The sequence below is a fragment of the Eptatretus burgeri genome, chromosome 10 (assembly GCF_056783735.1).
Source record: "Eptatretus burgeri isolate ZD-2024b chromosome 10, Ebu_testis_v1, whole genome shotgun sequence".
NCBI classification, from domain to species: Eukaryota; Metazoa; Chordata; class Myxini; order Myxiniformes; family Myxinidae; genus Eptatretus; species Eptatretus burgeri.
The window spans coordinates 68,582,547-68,603,448 of NC_140970.1; the positions used below are offsets into that span (position 1 = coordinate 68,582,547).

General features: G+C 45.8%; 1 protein-coding gene across 3 annotated transcripts in view; it reads right to left on the reverse strand.

Moving 5' to 3' along the window:
* Nucleotides 1–20,902, reverse strand: part of LOC147018790 (phospholipase A and acyltransferase 1-like) — a 72,436-nt gene that overhangs the window by 12,170 nt on the left and 39,364 nt on the right. For 2 of the 3 annotated variants that reach the window (XM_085898831.1, XM_085898832.1), the window contains 2 exons: nt 13,863–14,131; nt 6,557–6,832 (listed from right to left, as the gene is read on the reverse strand). In XM_085898831.1, coding sequence (XP_085754957.1) covers nt 6,557–6,832; nt 13,863–14,131 — 545 coding nt within the window. Of the gene's footprint in view, nt 1–6,556; nt 6,833–13,862; nt 14,132–20,902 lie in introns of those variants that run through there. The other variant, XM_085898833.1, reaches the window with a different exon arrangement.

The window sequence follows — 20,902 nt, forward strand, 5'->3', positions numbered from 1 at the left end:
CGTGTGGCTGGAATCCGGCAGGAGGGTGAATCCCTGCCGGATTGTACCGTCCAAGAGGGACGAGGTACACGTGCAGCTGCATGACGTCACGGGCAGGTGCAAAGTGCGCGTGCTGCGAGTTGCCGCGCTGGTGCTGCGCGTAATTGGAAAAAAAAAAAAACAATAATAAAATTAACAAAAGCAAGCCTCGCTTTCGGGTGAACAGGATTCCCAGGTAAGGGGTGGAAGACCCCCTCGCCTGGGCACAGGATGAAACTAGTTAGGGGGAAGGGTTAGCTTAGCTAGACCGGCTTCATGGGGCAGGGGTAAGTCCTCATGGGGCCCGTGGAATGGATTAGTTAGAGGGATGTTAGTGAGATTTAGGATGGGAAGTGATTTTTGATTTTGGAGGACAGTGACAGACTTGTGAGTGTGTAGAGGGGACGTAGATTAGCTACGTAGTGTTAAAAGGAACGTGCTGTAGTGTAAGGGACGACGTGGGAGCACGAGGTAATTAGGGGATGTCGTTAGCAGGATGGCAGAGTTCAGCGGTGTGTGTGTTGAAGAGTCGTGAGGTGAGTACGTGTTGAGTGAGTGAGGCCAGCGGGTCTGTGTGAGTGGAGCGATTGGGGAATGCATGGTGCGATGAGTGATTGGGGGGAGGAGTGATTCCCGCCCAAGGGATCCCGGGGTCAGTGTAGAGTGAGTTAGTTGGGTTAGTTAAATTGGAAAATGGAGGTCGTTTTGTGGTTGGTGGGAAAGTAGGCTCGATACCCGTTTGGAGGGGTGCAGGAGCCCTGGTGACGGGCTGGGAGCGTGGCTGCAAAAGGTGAGTATCGCTGAGTAGGTACCCCGGGCACCGAGCTAGTCGGCCGCGGTAGGCCAAGGGCCCATGGGGGGCCGGGATAGCGTAGTGGGCATGGGTGCACCCGCATGGTGCGGGGGCCCGGGGCGCCATTAGCCTCGTGGGCAGTGTTGTGGGCACGGGTGACCCTCGGAAAGGGGCCCGGGAAGCCAGCCTGCCACGTGAGCGTTTCAGGGGAGTTGCCATGGAGGGCACTCCCCGGTGTTTAGGGCGCTGGTAGGCTCGGAGGCAGTGTAGTGCCCGGGGGTGCAATTGTTAGAGAATCGGCAGAGGGTCGTGCCTGCCAAGGGGAGCCACGCGTCCCAGCCATGAGACCGTGTGAGGGCACGGGAAGAAAATTGGGGGGGCGAGGCCTGAAATTGTGAGGACACCAACACAGGCGACGGGAATCTTGGTTGTTAGAACTGATAGCTTAAGTGAGAGGCGCTTGTTGAAAGCCCCAGGGTAGTTTAAAGGTTATATGGTTAGGGTAGATTAGGAAATGTACCCCTCCGCACCATCCATCCCTTCGCTCTGGTTGTGGGCCGCTGGACCCACTTTGGGTTAGATCGCTGAAGTCTGGGGAGGTCATCCTGAGGCTTCGTTGTCCTCGACGCAGGACGCTAGCTCTCCCTAATTCCCCTCTGGGAAGGGAACGTAGGGGTTGGGAGTAGGCTAGGTGACGAGATAGGTTAGCCGAACAAGGACAATAAATGGGGTTTGGGGACGAATTATAGTGGGGAAGTAAACATACAAACAACAAAAAATAAGTTGGGGCTAAATTGGGTTTTACAAATTAAGGGAGTGGGTAGGTACAGTGACAGGCAAAGGCGATAGGTGGGAGGGAGACAGGTAGGTAGGTCCGAGCCCGCCTTTTGAGTGGCCAGCACCACTGCACTCCCTCCACCAACCTCCACTGCACAGCAAGAGGCCGGCCAACTTCATCGGCGGCTGTTGTTTTGCTGCAAGGCCTTTGCCGACTGGATCATCTGCAGCTGCTGTGCTGCAAGGCCTGTGCCGGCCAGTTCATCTGCCGGCTGTGTTTGCCTGCAGCGGCCTTGTTCTGCAGGCTGTGTTTGCCTGCTACCTTTGCCATGACATGCCTGCTGCCCTCGATTCTGCGTTTGCCCCGTTCAATTTTGCTTTGCCCCCCCCCCCCCTTGTTCATTGCCATGTGCGCCAGGATCAAGGCAACAGTTTGCAAGCTGCGAGAACTGTCCTGTTGGCAGCTACAACACGGGCCTGCAGTGGCGGCCCGTGCGCCGGTTCACCGTTAACTTTGTTTTGCTCCCTGCAGAGTCCATAGATCCTGGGCCATGGTTTAGTGTAAATTATAAGGTTAAGGTGTTAAGTTGTACTGTAAATATGAGTGCGCCCCCAGCATGTCTGTCTAGCGCCGGCAATTCTATTTAAGTCGTCTGTGTAAGTGGGTTTGTTTAGTTAGTTACTCAGCCCTCAGGTTATTTATTTTGGGGACACGAATACCATGAATGTCGCACTCAGGGATCCGAAGGTAAAACGTACTAGGGGAGAACTACACATGATGGCACACAAGAATTTGACGACTCGGGACGAGTCTGTAAAAAGGGGAGGGGGTACTGTTACGGCTGTGGAAATTCGCAAACACCATTCAGGTCCCGTAGGTGAGATATCTCTTGTAAGTACATGTGGAGTTCGCCCAAACCCGTGGTATTGAGGGAATTTATGTGATTCATTCGGGCTGCGATCCTCCAGTTAGTCGTTTTTCTTTCCCTATCTTTTATTTCAAATGGAAACCGTCGACGGACGTCGAAGAAGGAACTACGAGGACGCTCGGTGGGCTTTTTGCGCCATTATTCTCCGCGCTCGGTGTGGTGGAAGTGCGATCCGAGCCGGGGGTCGAAGGTGAGAAAGGGTGGGGGCCTCTTTTTGGGGGAATAATTATCTGGCCCTGAGCCAAGGACTGAATCCCCGGGCCCCCGGACGGTGCGGGGTGGAGGGAAAGCGCGAGGGCATGCCCCCTTCGAGAAGCTTCTCCAAGAAGCTCGAAGGGAGGCGGGGCCGAGAATGGGGCGGGGCAAAAGGGCGGAGCCCCGCGCGATAAAAGACGGACACGGCCGGGCGCAAAGGGCGCGGCTTTTCTTTCCTCTTCAGTTGAGTGGTTGTTGGTCTTCGGTTGGTCGAGTTGGTTCGCGAGTGAAGTTGTCTTCGAGGCTTCCTGTCTGCTTGTCTTGTCGGGGGAAGAGGTCCTGCGCTCGCGGCTTGGCGAGCGACCTGTGAACGGAGGCACGGACGGGAGACGCGGCGGCGTCGGTTGTGAGGTGGACCTGCACGTCCGGACGAGAAGTGCCGGAGAGGGTTCGCCGGCCGCGAGAGAGAGGTCGGGGCCAGGCGCGGCCACGCTGACGGTCGCGGGAGAGGGACTCACCAGCCAGACAAGGGAAGTCGCCACTTCTTTTCTTCATTTCTTTTGGGTTCTGTGTGAACGTGTGTGTGTGGCGCCGTGTCTTGTAAAGTAGTATTGTTTTAAGTGTTGCCGTGTGTACGCGTTAGTCGGTCGTAGCTCTGCATTGTGGGTTTTGTTTTACATTTGCTTTTTGTACATTGATGACTGTGTGCTATATGTGTGCTCTCCGTGTGCCGCGGAATAAATGTGCTTGTGTTGAACTGTTTTCCCGTTTCGCTTCGTCTTTTCTTTAATTGAACCTCCATCTTGCTTCACGTAACGGGTTCGTCGTGGGCTCAATGCGCCCGATAATTAATCTGAACCGTCAAGGTCGACGATAACTCCGCTCGGTTATCCCTGTAGCACGGAACGAGCCGCTTATGTGGTTCGTGTCCGGAGTCGACCTGTGGCGTGGTACAACCCCTCGGTAGGTTACCCGTGCGAGTACTTAGGTATATCGACTTTTGGCGATTCACCCTATTTCGCACGGGTAGAATGCGGACTGGGTTGTGGTGAGATTAACCCCCACCCGTGACTAGCTAATTGGCGATAGTTCCAAGAGGGTCACGACTGAATTGTCCGTCCGGTGGGCGAGGCGGCTGCCATTCGAGTCGAGCGGCCGTTCGCACGCCGGCGGGCGCGGATTCGCAACAATATCTTGGGCATGCGTTGGGTGGAACCATGAGAAGATTGTCACGTTTCTTGCGGATGGCTGGAGATTGCAGATAATGGGTACCTGATCTGTGTCGGAGTGGCGACCTGTCCAGGATTGTCTCCAATGGCCAAGGAGACTGCTTGGACACCACCAAACGCTCAACATAGATTCTGGTCCCAATGGATGGATGGATGGTATCTGATTATGCAGTCCTGGTTAGACCACTGTTCGAGCAAAGAATGTGATAATCGAAAGATGTCCGACACTGAACAAAGCTCCTTAATGCCAATCACTGAAGATGGGGAGGAAAATAACTGCGAGGATATGCAGTGTGCTCTGAAAGTGATATGTTGGAAAGTGGTACGTGTGCTAATTGCAGCATGCAATCTAGCCAAGGATAGAAGCATAACAATATATACGGATTCCTGATATGAGTACATGGTAGCACACGATGTAGGGACAATTTGGAAATAAGAAGGTATATTGTTACGAATCTGGAAGCCTTGTGCACACAGACAGACAGCAGTCTCTAAGCTTAGTTATTTCGATAAGTATGTGTTTATAGTTAGGGCCCCCTACCTGTGTATAATGGGAATTACATGTGTGTGCTGCGAATTACTTTTTAGTCAGGGTTTTTGCAATACAAATCGAGCCTCCAGCCAACCGAAACCATCACTCCTTCACTTCACACATCGCGCCATTACACACACATTTCCAGCCACGTACGTGGGCGGAGATTTCCATCGCCTCAGATCGGGACTCCGCCAAGAAAGGCAGGGGCATGCCCCTTGTCCAAGCACGCACAGAGGGCGACTTTCCCACGACACCCTGGCCAATGAGGGTTGACATTCCTTCAGAGGGCGACTTTCCCACGACACCCTGGCCAATGAGGGTTGACATTCCTTCAGAGGGCGACTTTCCCATGACAACCCGGCCAATGAGGGTTGACATTCCTTCAGAGGACGACTTTCCCACGACACCTCGGCCAATGAGGGTGGAGATCACCTCAGATGGTGATTTTCTCACCCCGGAAAAGAAAGATATAAAGGAACGCCATGCTGGGGAGGTTGGTCGTCTTGGGGGTCGCGGGTCTTGATGCTGGCTGGTTCGTCTGGTCCTGGGTCATCGTCATCTCTGATCTTCTCCGTGGTCTTGGTTGACTGGTGCGTGGCTGGTTGGAGAGCGCGGTACCTGGTGCTTGGAGCGGCATCGTGTTGCGGGTGCGAGTCCCGCCGATCCGAATCGTCAAGGGCCGCACGAGGCGGGAAGGTCCAAGCTCGCATCCTTACCCTCCAGCTCACCTTCCCTCTGAGCTGGGGGTATCAATAAAGGCCGTGGCCATCTTTTTTGGGCGGGGGGGGGGTGTCTGTGTGTGGGCCCGTCTTCAAGTAGAATTGTGTAAGTGCTTTCTTTTGCTCATTGTACATTACATTTCTTATTCGGATAACTCTGCTCTTTGTGTGCTTCCCCTCCCCGATTATTGTTGTAAATAAATTCCCCTCTTGTTGAATGTACCAGCTCGTTTGTGTTTCTTTCATTGGCTTGGCACGCTGTGTATTGAGAGATAGCGAGGGTAAATTGTTCATTTGGTCCGGCGCGGCTCTGGTAACTCCGCTCGGTTACGCCGGATCCGAGTCGTTATCTGCGACTCGGATCGGACAGAGTCGGCCGAGGTTGTGGTTCCCCGGTAGGTAGACTGCGTGGGTATTTAGGTATATTGAAATTGGGCAATTAACCCTACCCCACGCCGTCGAAGTATTGGCGACCACGGTCCTTTAAGTGACCCGACGGCTCCGGAGTTATCCAGGGTGATGACCTATAAATTACGGAGTGTTCGGTGGAGCCGACTCTACTGCTCCCCCTAGCGGTCGTGCTTGCCACCGAAACCCGGCCCCACAACAATATAACATCGCAAGGTATGCAAGTTTAAAAAATGGTAAACTGATAGTGGAAGCTATGTGTATTGTCAAATGTTGGTGGAGTGTGCTGCCTTTTGGGCTGTTGGTTGGGACATGGCTGTGCCGCTGATGCGGTGCCCGATTGCTCGTGTACTGATGTTCATTTTTGCAAGTCTTGGAGGAGTGACAGGCTGAGTCGGTCCTCTGGGGTTGGTTCGGTGGTCAATGGGACTTGAGCTCAGGATTCTAGGACCCCAAGCCACCTCTCTAACCGCTAAGCCAACACTAGGTTATAATATTGGTAAAGTGTCAAAAAAACATGGACATATACATGATGGACAAGGCAACGATTAGTTTCTGTGCTGCTCTAACAAAGGTTGTGAAAGAATTTGACTCGCAGGTCAAACAAGCGCGACCAGACCTGGCTGCGGAGGAACACCACGGCATCCAGCCCGGCAACTGGGTGAACATCAAGGTGTTCAAGCGGAGGAACGCACTGAAGGCACATTGGACCGGACCCTACCAGGTATTACTGGTTACTCACGTAGCTGTCAAGTGAGAAGGTAAGCCAATCATGGACTTGCGCATCTCACTACAAAAGAGGATACAGGAAGTCATAAAGGGAAAGAAAGGACATCTGCAAATGAGAAGAATGTTACTGGAGGTTCATGACAGATGTAGCAGTGCTTTTTATTAGCATGTGCATAATCGTGATAATATGGACAATAACAGATAGTGAGGGCAGTATGGGAATGTCATGGAGAGCAGAATGTTCGGAAGGTCGACAGTATGGGAAACAAGGAATGGGTTGTGACAGGGTATGCAGGGCAGAAGAAGGGAAACATTGGGACCAATTGCATGAGAAAGGCATGTATGGGATAAACACTTATATGACCCTTCCATATAATTATGCATCTCGTGTGACACGGGATGAAGGGGACATAGGCACTGTATGCCTGGAGTTCCGGAACTGGAGTTCCCTTGGAACAGGGATATTCTGGAGGCAGTAGTGCCTGTGCAGGGCCCACCACCTGAGATAAAGAAAGAATGGGTGAAGAAATCTGTTGATGAAATGAAGAATGGTAAAGCAGCAAGCAACACTGGTATTGTCGCAGAGATGCTGAAGGCATTTGGTGATATTGCAGTGAATTTAATCACTAAATTGATAAATGCAATTATAAGGGAGACATCTGTCCCAGATGAATGGTTGAAGAGTGTAATGGTGAATATTTATAAAGGGAAGGGTGATGCCTAAGTTCGGAGCAACTATGAGGGTCTGAAGTTGCTGGACCATGGAATTAAAGTGGTAGAGAGAGTAATGTATAAAATGATAAGACAGTGTTCATATGCATGAAATGCAACTTGGTTTCATCCCAGGAAGGGGCATGACAAAGGCAATTTTTATTGTTTGGTAATTACAGGAGAAAATATCTGGGGAAGTGAGGGTAAATGGGGTGCAGAGTGAGGATTTTGAAGTGAAAGTGGGTGTTCATCAGAGGTCAGTCTTGAGCCCAATCCTGTTCATTATGGTTCTTGAGGCTATATCACAGGAATTAGGAGGCTCACCTTGGGAACTCTTGTATGCTGATGACTTAGTGCTGATAGCCGATAGTGTGGAGGAGGTAATGGGTAAATATGCAGTTTGAAAGGAGGGTATGGAGGACAGAGAATTGAAAGTGAATACAGGGAAAACAAAAGTACTTATTAGTGGTGCGGGAGAAGGAAGTGTGTTATAAAAAGGGAGGTGGACCTGTGCTGGCAGTAGAAAAGGTGTAGGTAGTAATTCAATATTGTGTAAATCCTGCAACTTCTGGGTGCACAAGAGGTGTGTGGCATCAGGGGTAGACGGCAGGTGGTTCCTGACTTCAAATGTGCTGTTTGTGCAGGTAAACAAATGACTACAGTTAGAGCGGAAAGGTTCGTTTATGGGAATATATCTGTGGAATGTGTAGATAAATTCTGTTATCTTGGTGATATGATTAGTGCATGTGGTGGTATGGAGGCAGCAGTGATTGCAATAATTAGAAGTGGCTGGAAGAAGTTCAGGGAGTTGTTACCCCTGTTGACATCAAAAGGGACATCTCTCCGATTAAAAGGAAAACTTTATGCAGCTTGCGTTAGAAGCGTGGTGTTGCATGGCAGTGAAACATGGGTGATCAAGAATTAGGATGAACAGGTGTGAACAAAACGAAATGAGAATGGTGAGGTGGATGTGTAATGTGAAATTGAAGGATAGGAAATCAAATGTGGAATTAAGAGATAGGTTAGGTATAGAAAGCATTAGTGGGGTTATACGTTGGGGTAGGTTGAGATGGTTCGGACATGTTTTTATTTTATTTTACTTTTTTATGTTGAAGGCTACAAGCACGGACTGAATAGTCCTCATCGAGGCTAAGCCTTAAATAAAACTAGAACGGGCACTCTGTAGAGCGCATACCTTCGCCACCGCTACTTTTTTCCGGGCACATTTGAAAAACATCATTTAAAAACGTCCATGACATCACAACCATCAGTCCGATGGATGTCAAATTTGGTGTTAGACGTCATTGAGGGCAGTCCAACAAAATGGAATGATAAACACTGAAAAAAATCGAAAGTTTAAAAATGACGTCATCTTGTGACATCATTTTGACGCACTTCCAATGACGTCACTACCAATCGCGGACTACCATCCTGAAAGCTCTTATTTCACGGAACATTTTAACGTTGGTTTCATGTCAATTGCTCTATTAGATCTGAAGTTATGCCTACAAGTATATTTTGACCTTGAGTGACCTTGACCTTGACCATAGAGTTAATTTGCAAAACCTGTTCATAAACAAGAGTATGGGCATCATTGTGTCATATTGCATATCACAAGATGAGGCGTTGAATTCTGAACATTTTGGCGTTAGTTGCATGTAATGCAAATTGAATAAAAATTGACCGTGTTATCGTAAAAAGACGATTTTGACCTTTTCGTGACCTTGACCTTTGACCCGAACGATCCCAAAATCTAATCGAATGCTTCCTGGCAAATAACCAATCATCCCACCAAATTTCATGCAATTCGGTTTAATACTTTTTGAGTTATACGAATCACAAGATTATAAATAAATAAATAAATAAATACACGCCGACCAAAACATAACCTTTCGCAGAATGCGAAGGTAATAACTGCATGAATAGAAAAGTAAAGAAAGACAGAATAGTCGAAGAGTTTTAGAGGAAGTAAACAATGTGCTTTTTGAAAAGGGGAAGGCCATAAGTGTTTGGGAAGACGTGAGAAGGTAAGAGTTCCAGAGTTTGGCAGTGGAGGGGAAGAAACAAACATCGTAACGGCCCACCCATGAGTTGCCAATGGCCGCACGATAATCATGTGATGTAATGGCTTGACGAGTATTCCTTGGTCTCGCTAATGTGGAGGTACACAAGCAGCAAGTTTTTGAGAGCAGAAACCAAAGTAATATCTGTAGAAAAGAGAAAGAGAGCCTACGATGCGGCATAATTTGAGAATGTCGAGTTTTGAGGTTACAATGGTAGAGTTGACAAGTCGAATAACTTTGGATTCATATCTGTCCAGTAAGCATGTGGAGCTGGAACCTCCCCAGATGTGAGAGCAGTACTCTATACAAGGACGAATCAATCCTTTATATAGTTGGAGCAACTGTTCAGAGGAGAAGAATCTTCGACATCTGAAGAGGACTCCTAATTTATTTGTGGCAGACTCAGCTATTTGAGTAATGTGTGGATTCCAGGATAAATTTGATGTTAGAGTGATACCGAGTAGGTATATTGTATCACATGGTGTAATTGTAGAGCTTTCAAAGGAGATTGGAGAGGTGAGAGGAGTTTTATAGAGAGAGATGAGAAGAAATTGAGTTTTTGAAGCATTAAACATAACTTGATTACATTTGCCCCACTGGGAGATCTTGTCCAAATCCGAATTTAAAGAGGTGGCTGTGATGAAACGATATGTAGATCGAGTGAGGGAAGGGGAAGACGGGGCAGATGGGAAAGACATGGAGGAATGTAATGTTGAGTCATCCGCATATGAGTGCATTTGGTTATTTATGGAAGAAAGAAGGTCATTGATAAAAAGAAGGAAGAGTGTTGGAGACAACGGAACCCTGAGGTACACCGCTGTTGATAGGGAAGGGGGAGATGTTGAACCATCAACAATTAAGGAGATAGAGCGGTCGGAGAGAAAGCTCGATGTAAGAAAGCAGAGTGAAGGAAGAAAGCCGAAAGAGGGAAGCTTGGATATCAGACCCCGATGCCAAACTCTGTCAAAGGCTTTTGAGATATCAAGGCCGACAACAAAGGATTCCCCAAAGTCTCTCAAAGAAGAGGCCCAGACATTTGTAATGTAAGAAAGGATATCACCTGTAGATCTTGCCTTGTGAAAGCTGTATTGATGGTCAGATGGAAGACTGTGAGATTCAAGATGCTTCAGAAAATGGGAATTGAGAAGATATTCAAAGACTTTGGAAACAGTTGAAGTCAGAGCAATAGGACGGTAGTTAGAAGGGTTTGAACGATCACCATTGTTTAAAAGAGGCTGTACTAATATAAGGCATGTTTCCAGGTAAGAGGAAAAGTTTGGGTTTTTAAACAAAAACGAAACAAATGAGCAAGCACTGGTGCAAGTTCTGAAACACATTCCTTCAAGACACGGGGAGGAATGCCATCTTGCCCGTCGGCCTTGCTTATGTCTAGAGAGAGGAGTATTTTTTTTGACTGCATGAAAAGAGATTATAGGGAGGGACATAGGATCGGTGAGGGGAGCATCAGAGGGAGATGGAATGTTAGAGTCATCCAGTGTGTAGCTCGAGGAGAAAAGAGAACCAAAAAGGGTTGCTTTATCGGTCGGAGAGACAGTGATAGTATCATCGGAATGGACAAAGCAAAGGAAAGGTAGAGCGACAGAAGTTGTTGGAGATACTTTTAGCTGAGGACCAGAAAGATCTATTGGTAGAAGAAGATGAGAGGTTGTCACATTTCTTTTGAATGAAGGAATGCTTCGCCTCACGAATAACATATTTGCAATGATTTCTGGCAGATAGGAAAGCTGAATGTGAGTCGGAGGAAGTAGAGTTTTTTCATGTCCGATATGCGGCATCCCTCGCACGAATGGCCGCAGAGCAGGAATTATTGAACCAAGAATTGGTCGGAGAGATAGACTTGAAAGAGAAGGGGATATAAGCCTCCATTCCTGCAACAATAACCACAGCTATACGTTCAGCAGAGATAGAGGCATCGCCCAAGGAGAGGCAGTAGTCTTTCCAGGGAAAGTCAGAAAAGAAGCTTCATAAACCAGTCCAGTCAGCATTATTGAAATGCCAATACAGTAAGTCCTCGCTAACCGGAAGTTCGCATATCGTAGTTTCGATTTTTCGTAATTTAGTTTTAATGACCAATTTTTCAATTATCGCAAACATTTTATGCCTATCGTAATGTCATTGCAAGGAAAAACGCAAAAAAAAGTTTCAAACTGCCTGCAAAAAACAACAATCACACAGGATGCGCATAAACACACTTTCACTTTACTGCGCATGTACTGTATGCTGTACTGTACGTATTCTCTTCACGCTTGCCTGCATACCTTCCAGTATGAATCCCAAGCGACCCGCAAGTCTTTTGCCGAGCACATCTCGTTTCAAGCGACAACGAAAGGCTGTCACATTGAAGGTGAAATTGGATATAATTAAAAGACATGAATGAGGTGAAGGGACAACGGAAATCGGCCGCGCGCAGCAATCGCTGCATCGACTGTACATTCGATCGTTCAAAGTTCGGCAAAGATAAAGAAAATATCACAGATTGCGACCAGTTCGAGTGCAACGACACTAACGAGAATGAGAGATGGTGCCATGCACAACATGAAGCGTTTATTATGTGTGTGGATAGAAGATCAAACTAAACGTCGCATGTCTTTATCTCTTGCTGTGATACAAGAAAAAGCGCGTCGTTTGTTAGGGCATTGACCCACGATTACGAGATCAATTACTTCTCCAATCATGTTGAGAAGTATCTCCAAGGAGAACAACATTGACAACAAATCTTTGCTGCTTGTAGACAATGCTCCTGCCCATCCTCAGCAAATGGAAGACTGGTGTGAAAACGTGCAGGTAGTATTTTTACCACCAAATACTACCTCACTTTTACAGCCTATGGATCAGGGAGTTATTGCTGCTTTTGAAGCCTATTATGTTAAGCATACCATGCTGCAGCTTATCAAAAAAACTGATAAGGACAAGCTATCAATCAAGGAGTTTTGGCGAACATACAACATAAAAATGGCTTTGGAAAACATTGAGGATTCATGGGCGGAGGCGAGTGCCTCCACAATGAACGCTGTGTGAAAGAAAGTGTGGCCCGAGTGTGTCCACAATTTCACGGGGTTTGCTGATGTTCCGTTGATTACAAGTCAAATTGTATACCTGGCGCAGGAGGTTGGTTTGAAGAGGTTGACGAAGAGGACGTGGATGACTTACTGGAGTCTCATGCAGAACCCTTAAGCAATGAAGATCTTATGGAGTTGGAACAGCAGTGGGCTCTTGAGGAAGAAGAAGATGCTGTGACACCTTCATCCAAGCATCTCACCATGAAAAACCTCAGCCAAATCCTCAGCTCGTTTGAAAGTGCCACAGAATTTGTTATCGAGCAAGATCCAAATCTTGAAAGGAGCACTGATTTTAGCTGTGTTGTTTATGATGCCCTTTGTTGCTACAAGGAACGTTATGCAGCAAAGAAAAAGAAAGCCATCCAGCCCACTCTCCATGCATTTTTCAAGCCAAAAGATGCAGCACCAACTCCATCCACCATCCAGGATGCTCCTTCAACCAGCTGCCAAGAGACCGTTCCTGCTGGTGAAGAAAGTGACAGCACAGTGTCAAGTGAAGAGGGGGACGATTCTGCCACTCCACAAGTGTGACTTGTCCACCGCAATCAACTCCGTTCCTCCAGCCTCGGGGTAAGTCGCTACGACTCGAGGAGTGTGTTTTGTTTATTTGTGTTTATGTCCAAAAAATTCCGAGCCAAAAACACATCCCCCTTTAACACATTGGTTTCTATGGGAAAATATGTTTTGTTTAACACAGTTTCGCTTATCATAAGGTTTTCCAGGAACGCAACCCTTGCGAAAAGCGAGGACTTACTGTACTGGCGTTTCGGCGGAGCAGTCGTACGAGAAGAAGTGGTGGTCTGCAAAGTGATGTTCACAAGATTGTGGTCAGAAGAACCAAATGGAGGTGAAATTGTGTCATTGTAATGTAACGGATTGGAAGTGAAGATGTGGAAAGGATGTGGGTGGGTAGTTGTGTGAGGAGGTATATAGATATTAATGTGAATGGAAGGAGAGCGAGAGGACATCTGAGGAAAACATGGGATGTGTTGCTGATTGACAATCTTAGAGTTAAAGGTTTTTTCTAATCATTTTTTTTTTCGCAAAGGATCGTGTAGCTTGGAAAGCAGCCATGGCTTACACATGCAAGCATGGAAACAGCTGTAAAATGATGATGATACAGAGCTGTCACTTGCCTATACACTGCCCCCAAAAAGGAATGCATCAGAAGAACGTGTTGCATGCTTGGAACAAGATCACCCATAGGGTGGGTACTCTGCGAGTTAGTAGAGATTTATGTTGCATTTTAACCTGAAAATCATGTTTGTTGTGTGGCGATACAATGGAATTTGACTTCTACAATACTGTATGATGCTATCCAGTGGATGTATATGTGACCAAAATTAAATTTCAAAGGAATATGTACCATTGGTTACATTGAATTATTTCCTCTAACTGGCCAAATGCTGGGATACAGCTAAGCTAATGATGCAGTCTCCCTTCTGAGGGTGGGCTACAAGTTGAATTCAACTTTCATGCCTCATTTCCAACATCACCAGGTTTATGTCACAGCATCACCAGATTGTATTCACTACCTAATTTGATAACAGCTCAAAAAGCCAATGAAGAAATCTTGGAATAAAATTACAAAACATCAGATGACTTGACATGGGAATCAAGCAGAAAATAAACTTGTTCAATGACTGTAATGCGATTTTTGTGACACACATCCTTACTTGTTCAGAATCAGGCTCTCCATAGCGCAATAGGGTCACAAAGTGTTCACAGTTGTTTGTGAAGACGTCGTAGTCGACTTTCTGACCAACTCGGGAGAGGGCTGCCTCCACAATCTCTTTTGCTGGCAATGGTCGATACTTGTGATCGTATTTATTGTTGATTTGATAAGAATTGTCACCAACAACAATCTTCAACTTTTCTTTCTTCACGGTTGGCGTCCCACCAAATGCAGACGCAAAACTAGCAGAAGAGGATGCCAGGCCCAAACCTGTTGTGAGAGATTAAGAGAAGAAAAAATGTTTCCAATGTGTCTTTGACTTGAGAGATCAAAGCTGTGGTATAAAAACGGTATATGTACTAAAGTTCTGGTCCTTCATATTTCTAAAACAATTAGTATCTATCGATTGTCAGGATTAACTTATAAATTAAATGTGGCTCTGATCAATAATTACAAAATTACATGTGAAAGAGTATGTACTGAAAGCACATAGATGTCACATATCACTCAGTAAGAATTGTTCGGTACATTCAACATGCCACGTCGTTCATCATGTTGTGTTTTATACAAGTTACAAGTCATCGCTAATGCCAAATAAAATAGCATATTAAATGGCTCTCTCCACTGCTTGAGGGAACGAGATTTCCTCGATTTCCAGTCCTGAGCTGAAGTGCAATACGTGTCTTTCGAAATTATGTATGAATGCTAAATGGAGGCCTTTTGAGCACACACTGTGTGTGTTTAATGCGCATTGACTGGGTTCGGCTCACCAGGCACTTTTAACCTGCCATTGATAGTGTGAAATCTTTGATTAAAATAGACTTTGAAACATAATTTTTCAGCCTTTAAACAAAAGAGTGGCAATTTCAAGATGGTTAACTGTAATGGTTGTGTTCCTGAATGAAAAATCGGACTCACGGAAATAGAGGGAATACATGAAATCTCCTTGATCGAGAGGTGTCGGGTTCCTGCGATTTACTGTTACCACATTATAGCCTTAGCCGTGCGTGCACACACACACTCACACACACACACACACACACACACACACACACACACACACACACACACACACACACACACACACACACACACACACACACACACACACACACACACACAGACAGACAGACAGACAGACACATACACACACACTTCAACTTTTAGCAATACGGTATATGTAAAAATCTCGTATAATTTCTCTTGGGGCCCCAGAAACATAACAAACTGGAAGGGCACTCGGTAGAGTGCATACCTCCACCATGTAAGGCCTGATCCATGAGAACATATCTGGGCCAAATACATTTTTGAGATATCGCGCTACATGTCGTTTTTGAGCCCCATCTCTCAATGGTGAAGAATCACTTTTTAAATTCTAGTAGCCGGATCCGGATTTTTACCAAAATCTAATCAGTTCGTCCTTGTCACACAGCCAACCTGTCCACAAAATTTCATCCGGATCCGTCCCCACGATATTTACCCTCGCCAAAGGAGAGGGTATTGCATTTGGGTTTGTTACTTACGAAATCTAAAGATTTCGTAAGTATATTGATGACTTCCGTCATCTGTTTGTGTGTTTGTTTGTTTGTGTGGGTGTTTGTGTGTTTGTTTGTAGGCACGATAACTCGAGAACGGAAAAAGCTACCAACGTCAAATTACACCACATGGTCCAGGAGGGTGATGGCTAGTGCTGATTAGATTTTCCTCAAAATCGGTCAAAGGTCAAGGTCACAGTGAGGTCAAACATTCGATTTTTGATGGTTTGGTACAGAATCATCGTAGAAACTTCTGGTTCGCGTCGCTACCTTCTCTAGAGACAGCTTTTATCAGACAAGATCAGAGGTCAAGTTGACGATTTCGTAAGTACCAGTCTCTGACTACTTGTTTGTTTGTCTGTCTGTTGGGTCGCCGAAATAGGTGACCCTTATTGTCAGTAATTCTGTCTGTTTGTTCATTTGTCATCAGCATAAGTGGTAGTAAACGTGGGCCGATTTTGACCAAACTCGGGTGGTAGGTACATCTTATGACCTAGTGCTTTGGAAATTGTGATGGTTGCTTGGGACGCTTTGGTTCCCTAGCAACAGCCGAAAAACCTTCAAAATCGGTACCGTTAACGCGAAATCAATTCCGAAAGCCATTATACCACGTAGGCTTATGAAATTTGGCATGAATCATCTCCAGGTGATGCTCTACCAAATATATTCTGGTTTTTGTGATATATGGAATAGTTTACCCGCAGCGCCCCCTACAAATGGGGTATGCCCGAAAATTGGTGAAAATTGAAGGCCCCCTAGTGACCAGGTGAGTGCATCGATCCGAATGAAACTTTGCAGGTTCATAGCACGCAATGAGTACTACAACTTTGCCTCGGGACATATTGACCGATATTGCTTAGGTCAGGGGTCAAATGGCAAAAATCGATTATATGCGAGACCTGGAGGTGCCTTTGCGCCAAATGCTACTCCTCCTCGGTTTATGGTCAGATGGTCATGAAAATTCACACTAATCATCTGGAATGCATTGTGCACAAACAATCGAGCCGGATTTTCGATTTATATCTTTGTTCACCCACAGCACCCCCTCGAACTTTGGGGATTTCCGATATCAAACCGCATTTTCGGTACTTTTCATTCAAATTGATATTGAGTAGTTATCAGTAGATGGAACTCGATGAGATTTGGTATGCATAATCTTAAGGTGATTCTCTATCCGCTATATGACATCAATTTTTTTCTATATCTTATAGTTTCCAAATGGTGACCCTCTCAACTTGGGTGTCCGAGGGCCATTGAGCATTCCCACTGAAAATTCAAAGTACACTAGCTCCAAGACGGTTGAACCAAATCGAATGAATCTTTACATGCTTATAGACGGTAATGAGTACTACAACTTTGCTCATTTACATAATGACCTATCTCGAGTAGGTCAGGGGTCAAAGGTCAATAAGTGCATTTTTCGGGTGAAATTACCATTCAAGGTACCCTTGCTCCTACACGGATTAACCGATATGAATGAAAGTTCATAGGTACATAGTACTCAACGAGTACTACAACTTTGCTTCAGGACATATTGACCTATCTCGGCTAGGTCAGGGGTCAAAGGTCAATGAGTGCATTTTTCGGGAAAAATGACCATTCAAATCCCCCTTGCTCCTACACGGGTTAACCGATACGAATGAAAGTTCATAGGTACATAGTATTCAATGGGTACTACAACTTTGCTTCAGGACATATTGACCTATCTCGGCTAAGTCAGGGGTCAAAGGTCAATGAGTGCATTGTTCAGGCAAAATGACCATTCAAAGCCCCCTTGCTTATACACGGGTTAACCGATTCAATTGCAATTTCGTAAGTACTTAGTACTAGATCAACTCAGATCAGGGGTCAAAGGTCATCGGATGCTCGGCGACCCATGGCCGCCTACCGGCTTGTCTGTTTGTTTGTCCGTACAGAAGTTTCATGTTTTTCTCCACAACCGCTTGGCAGATTGAGACGAAATTTTCACCATTCCTGCGACTACACATGTCGAATGTTTTAATAATTATGATGTCATACTGTTACAAATTTGGAAACCTATCGCACACCATATTCAGGTCCTATAGATTAGTTATATCGGCAAGTATGTGTTTTATGGAGAGCTTCCTTTCCCTTGTCTAATGGGTAAATAAACGTTCATGCGCTGTGATTTATCTTTATAGTTATGACTTCCCTTTATTGGAAAACCTCATCCTCCGCAACGACAGCAACAAAACGACCGTTGCTTTGCGGCAGTGCTGCAGAGAAGAGAACAGCCCCGGGATTCTCCGCGGCCCGAGTGGGGGAGGGGTCGGGCCGGCGGAGATGGATAAAAGGGGAGCCAGAAGCTGGTCAGAGAGAATCATGGCGATCGGGAGACGACAAGCGACCTTCCTGGATAAGGGACCTTCCTCGACAAAAGAGAAGAGAGCGGAGGAGAGAGAGAGGGCAGAGGAGCGGAAGAGCTCAAGAGCTCCGGACGAAAGAGCATTTCCCCGACCTGGACATCCCGTCTAGCTGGAGCGCCCGTCCCACGGAGCCTGTCTGGCCGGTCGTGGTCAACGCCGTACTTCTCCTCCTCACCACAACCGAGAGCTCAAGGAACGCAAGTTCCCACAGGAACTGCAAGGGTCGCCCGCCGGAGTCCGGGTTCGTCTCGCCTCCCGCCAGACCGACCGACTTGAAGACCGCACGAGGCGGACAGGTCCAAGTTAGACCCTGGTCTTCAGCCCGCCTGTCCCTCCAAGCTGAAGGTCATAATAAAGACCATTGGTCCGATTATCTGTGTGTGTGTGCGTGTGTGTGTGTGTGTCCATGGGCCCGTCTGATAAGTAGTGAAATGTATAAGTGTTTTTGCCTGTATTTACGTGCTTAATAATAATAATCGGTTTAGCTCTGCCCTTACGTGCTTCCCTCATTCCCCACCTATTGTATAAATAAACCCCCATTTGTTAAATGTTTCAGCTCATTCGTGTCCATTCTTTCATTGGCTTCGCGTGCTGCATGTTGGGAATTAGCTGCCCATTGCCGTTGTAACGGGACAATCGGACCGAAGGAACCTGGCGATCAAACCGCTCGGGATGCACATGGAACGAGCACGCTAAGCATCTCGTTCCGTACGGGTGCCGTCGAGGGTGTGAAGACTTGGTAGATCGCCACGTGGTCTCTAGGTATTTTGAAGATTTGGCAAATAAGCCTGTACCACGTGGTGGAAATATTGACCCTTCACGGTCCAAAAAAAGGACCCGTACTCTTCGGACTTTTCCGAAGAAGTACGATCTGAATTCCGGGCGACCGGTCGAGCCGACGCTGCAGCTCCATCTCGCGGTCGACGTCCGGCCCCGCAACAATACGTCACGTGGTGTGGCTGCCATATTGGAAAAACGGAAAAACTTTCGACCTCTGTATCTCTGAAACCGCACCAAAGAAAAAATTGAAACTTGGCACATATCGAGTACTTCTCATGGGGAATGCGTGTGATTTTTTTTAATGACATCATAGGTGCCATCTTTATGATGTCATTATTGCATTTGTAAAACTCCACATCTGATCATTATGAAAATTTTTGATGGTCATCTCGGGATAAAATGGTCAACAGAAAAAAAATTGATGATGTCATCGGTCACGTGATTCAGCAGTCATATTGTTTTTTGTTGTTTTTTTTAAACCATCAAAAATCTTCTTCTCTGAAGTGGCTGAACAGATTGAGGTGAAACTTTACATGTATGACTGCCTGTCCATGAGGAACAAAAGGTTCACACATATGATGTCATTGGTCACATGGTTTGGCAGCCATATTAGATTGAAGAAAAATATTAAATAATGTTTTCGCTGGAACCGCTTAATCAAACGACGTGAAACTTCACATTTATGATTTAGTAGTGATGGGAAACGCATTTTTTAAATTTCAACTTGATTGGACCTATGGTCTGGAAGTCAGAATTATTTAATTTTTTGATATGGGTTATTTTATTATTTTTTTTTGGAATAAGGCTCACTTGGCTGTACCTGGAAGGGTTTGAGGGTAGGGGAGTAGCAGCTGAAATGTGAATCCGATCCAGGTCCCTCCTGATGACCTCATCTTTGTTTTTTTCTTGTTTGGGTTCCTTCTCATTACTCCAATGTAGGACTGTTCCTATTTGGTCTTCCATTTGATTTGAATTGAATTAATTTTAATCCTATTCTAAATTCAATTGAATAATGAATAATAACAATAATAATGAAAAAAATGTCATGGGATAGGGTCAGGTGTCCGATCAAAGCGGGGTGGTATCAAAGCGGGACTTCTTGGTACCTGGTCATCACTGCCAGCACTTATAAAGTGTCAGTTCTAATTATGTCTCTCATTAATTATGTAACACACTAGTACACAAACACCACACAAAATACACCACACAAAAGCAGTCTTGGCGAGGGTCTGCAATCTTTGATTGCTCTTTTTCTTGTTCAAAAATTTATTGGACCTGATATGTTCTCATGGATCAGGCATTACGTGGCAGAGGTATGCACTCTACCGAGTCCCCTTCGCGTTATCCTTGTTATTAACATTCCTCATCATTCCCCCTCATGGAAGTACTTGGTCAAGGCCAAAAATGTTGTAACTCATGATGCCCCTTGTGGAAGTACTTATTAATCAACCACAAAATAGCATGGAAATAATCAGCTTGTTATTTTAATCAATGTTTCCATGTTCAACAACTGCATACTTTTCTACAATTTGCAGAAGAATGGAACTCGAGTGGTATACCTGAATGTGAATGGACAACTTGAATGGTGGCATCACTCCGTGACATAAAACAAAACTGGCCAATCACATCCTCTGTGTTAACATATTTTGGTCCTCCCTTTATGCTTCACTAGAATAATCACAATGGCATGCTGCATGCATTGTTCCAGGAGCAAAATACAAAATAACCCTCTTTTCTGACTCAAGCTGGGCTACATTTCAAAGCAGCGTTTGTCAAATGAATTACACGAGAACAAGACAAGGTGAAATTGCAGAGAAAGACACCGAACGATTTGATTTGATGTTGGTTATCACACCCGACTGACTTGCAGTGGTCCCAGAAATGATCAGTAATCACAGTGTGTGTTACATGCGTTTCACTGACAAGCCAAAGATCTTTCCAGCTAAGAAGAGGCAAGAAAAAGAAAAGCTAAACTATGAACGTAAGTATGTACACTGTAAAATGTGTTTTACATAATTAAACAATAATATGTGAAGCATTACCTGGTGTTGGCTTCACAGTTAAGGTGAGTAGGGAAAGAATACTGGTTCTGGCTCACTTTTCCCCATGTAAATGAATGGGGGATTTTCAGCCATGAAATTTTTCTTTTTTTCCCCTGAAAAAATAAATCCCCTTTTTAGCCCAAGGTCTATTTATTTGTCTCCCCTTTTAACCTGGAGCCTGGTGTTGGCTTAGTGGTTAGGGTGGCGGCTTGGGATCCCAGGGTCCTGAGTTCAAGCCCCGTTGGCTGCTGAATTAACACCAGGGGGTTGATTCAGCCTGCCATCCTTCCGAGGTCG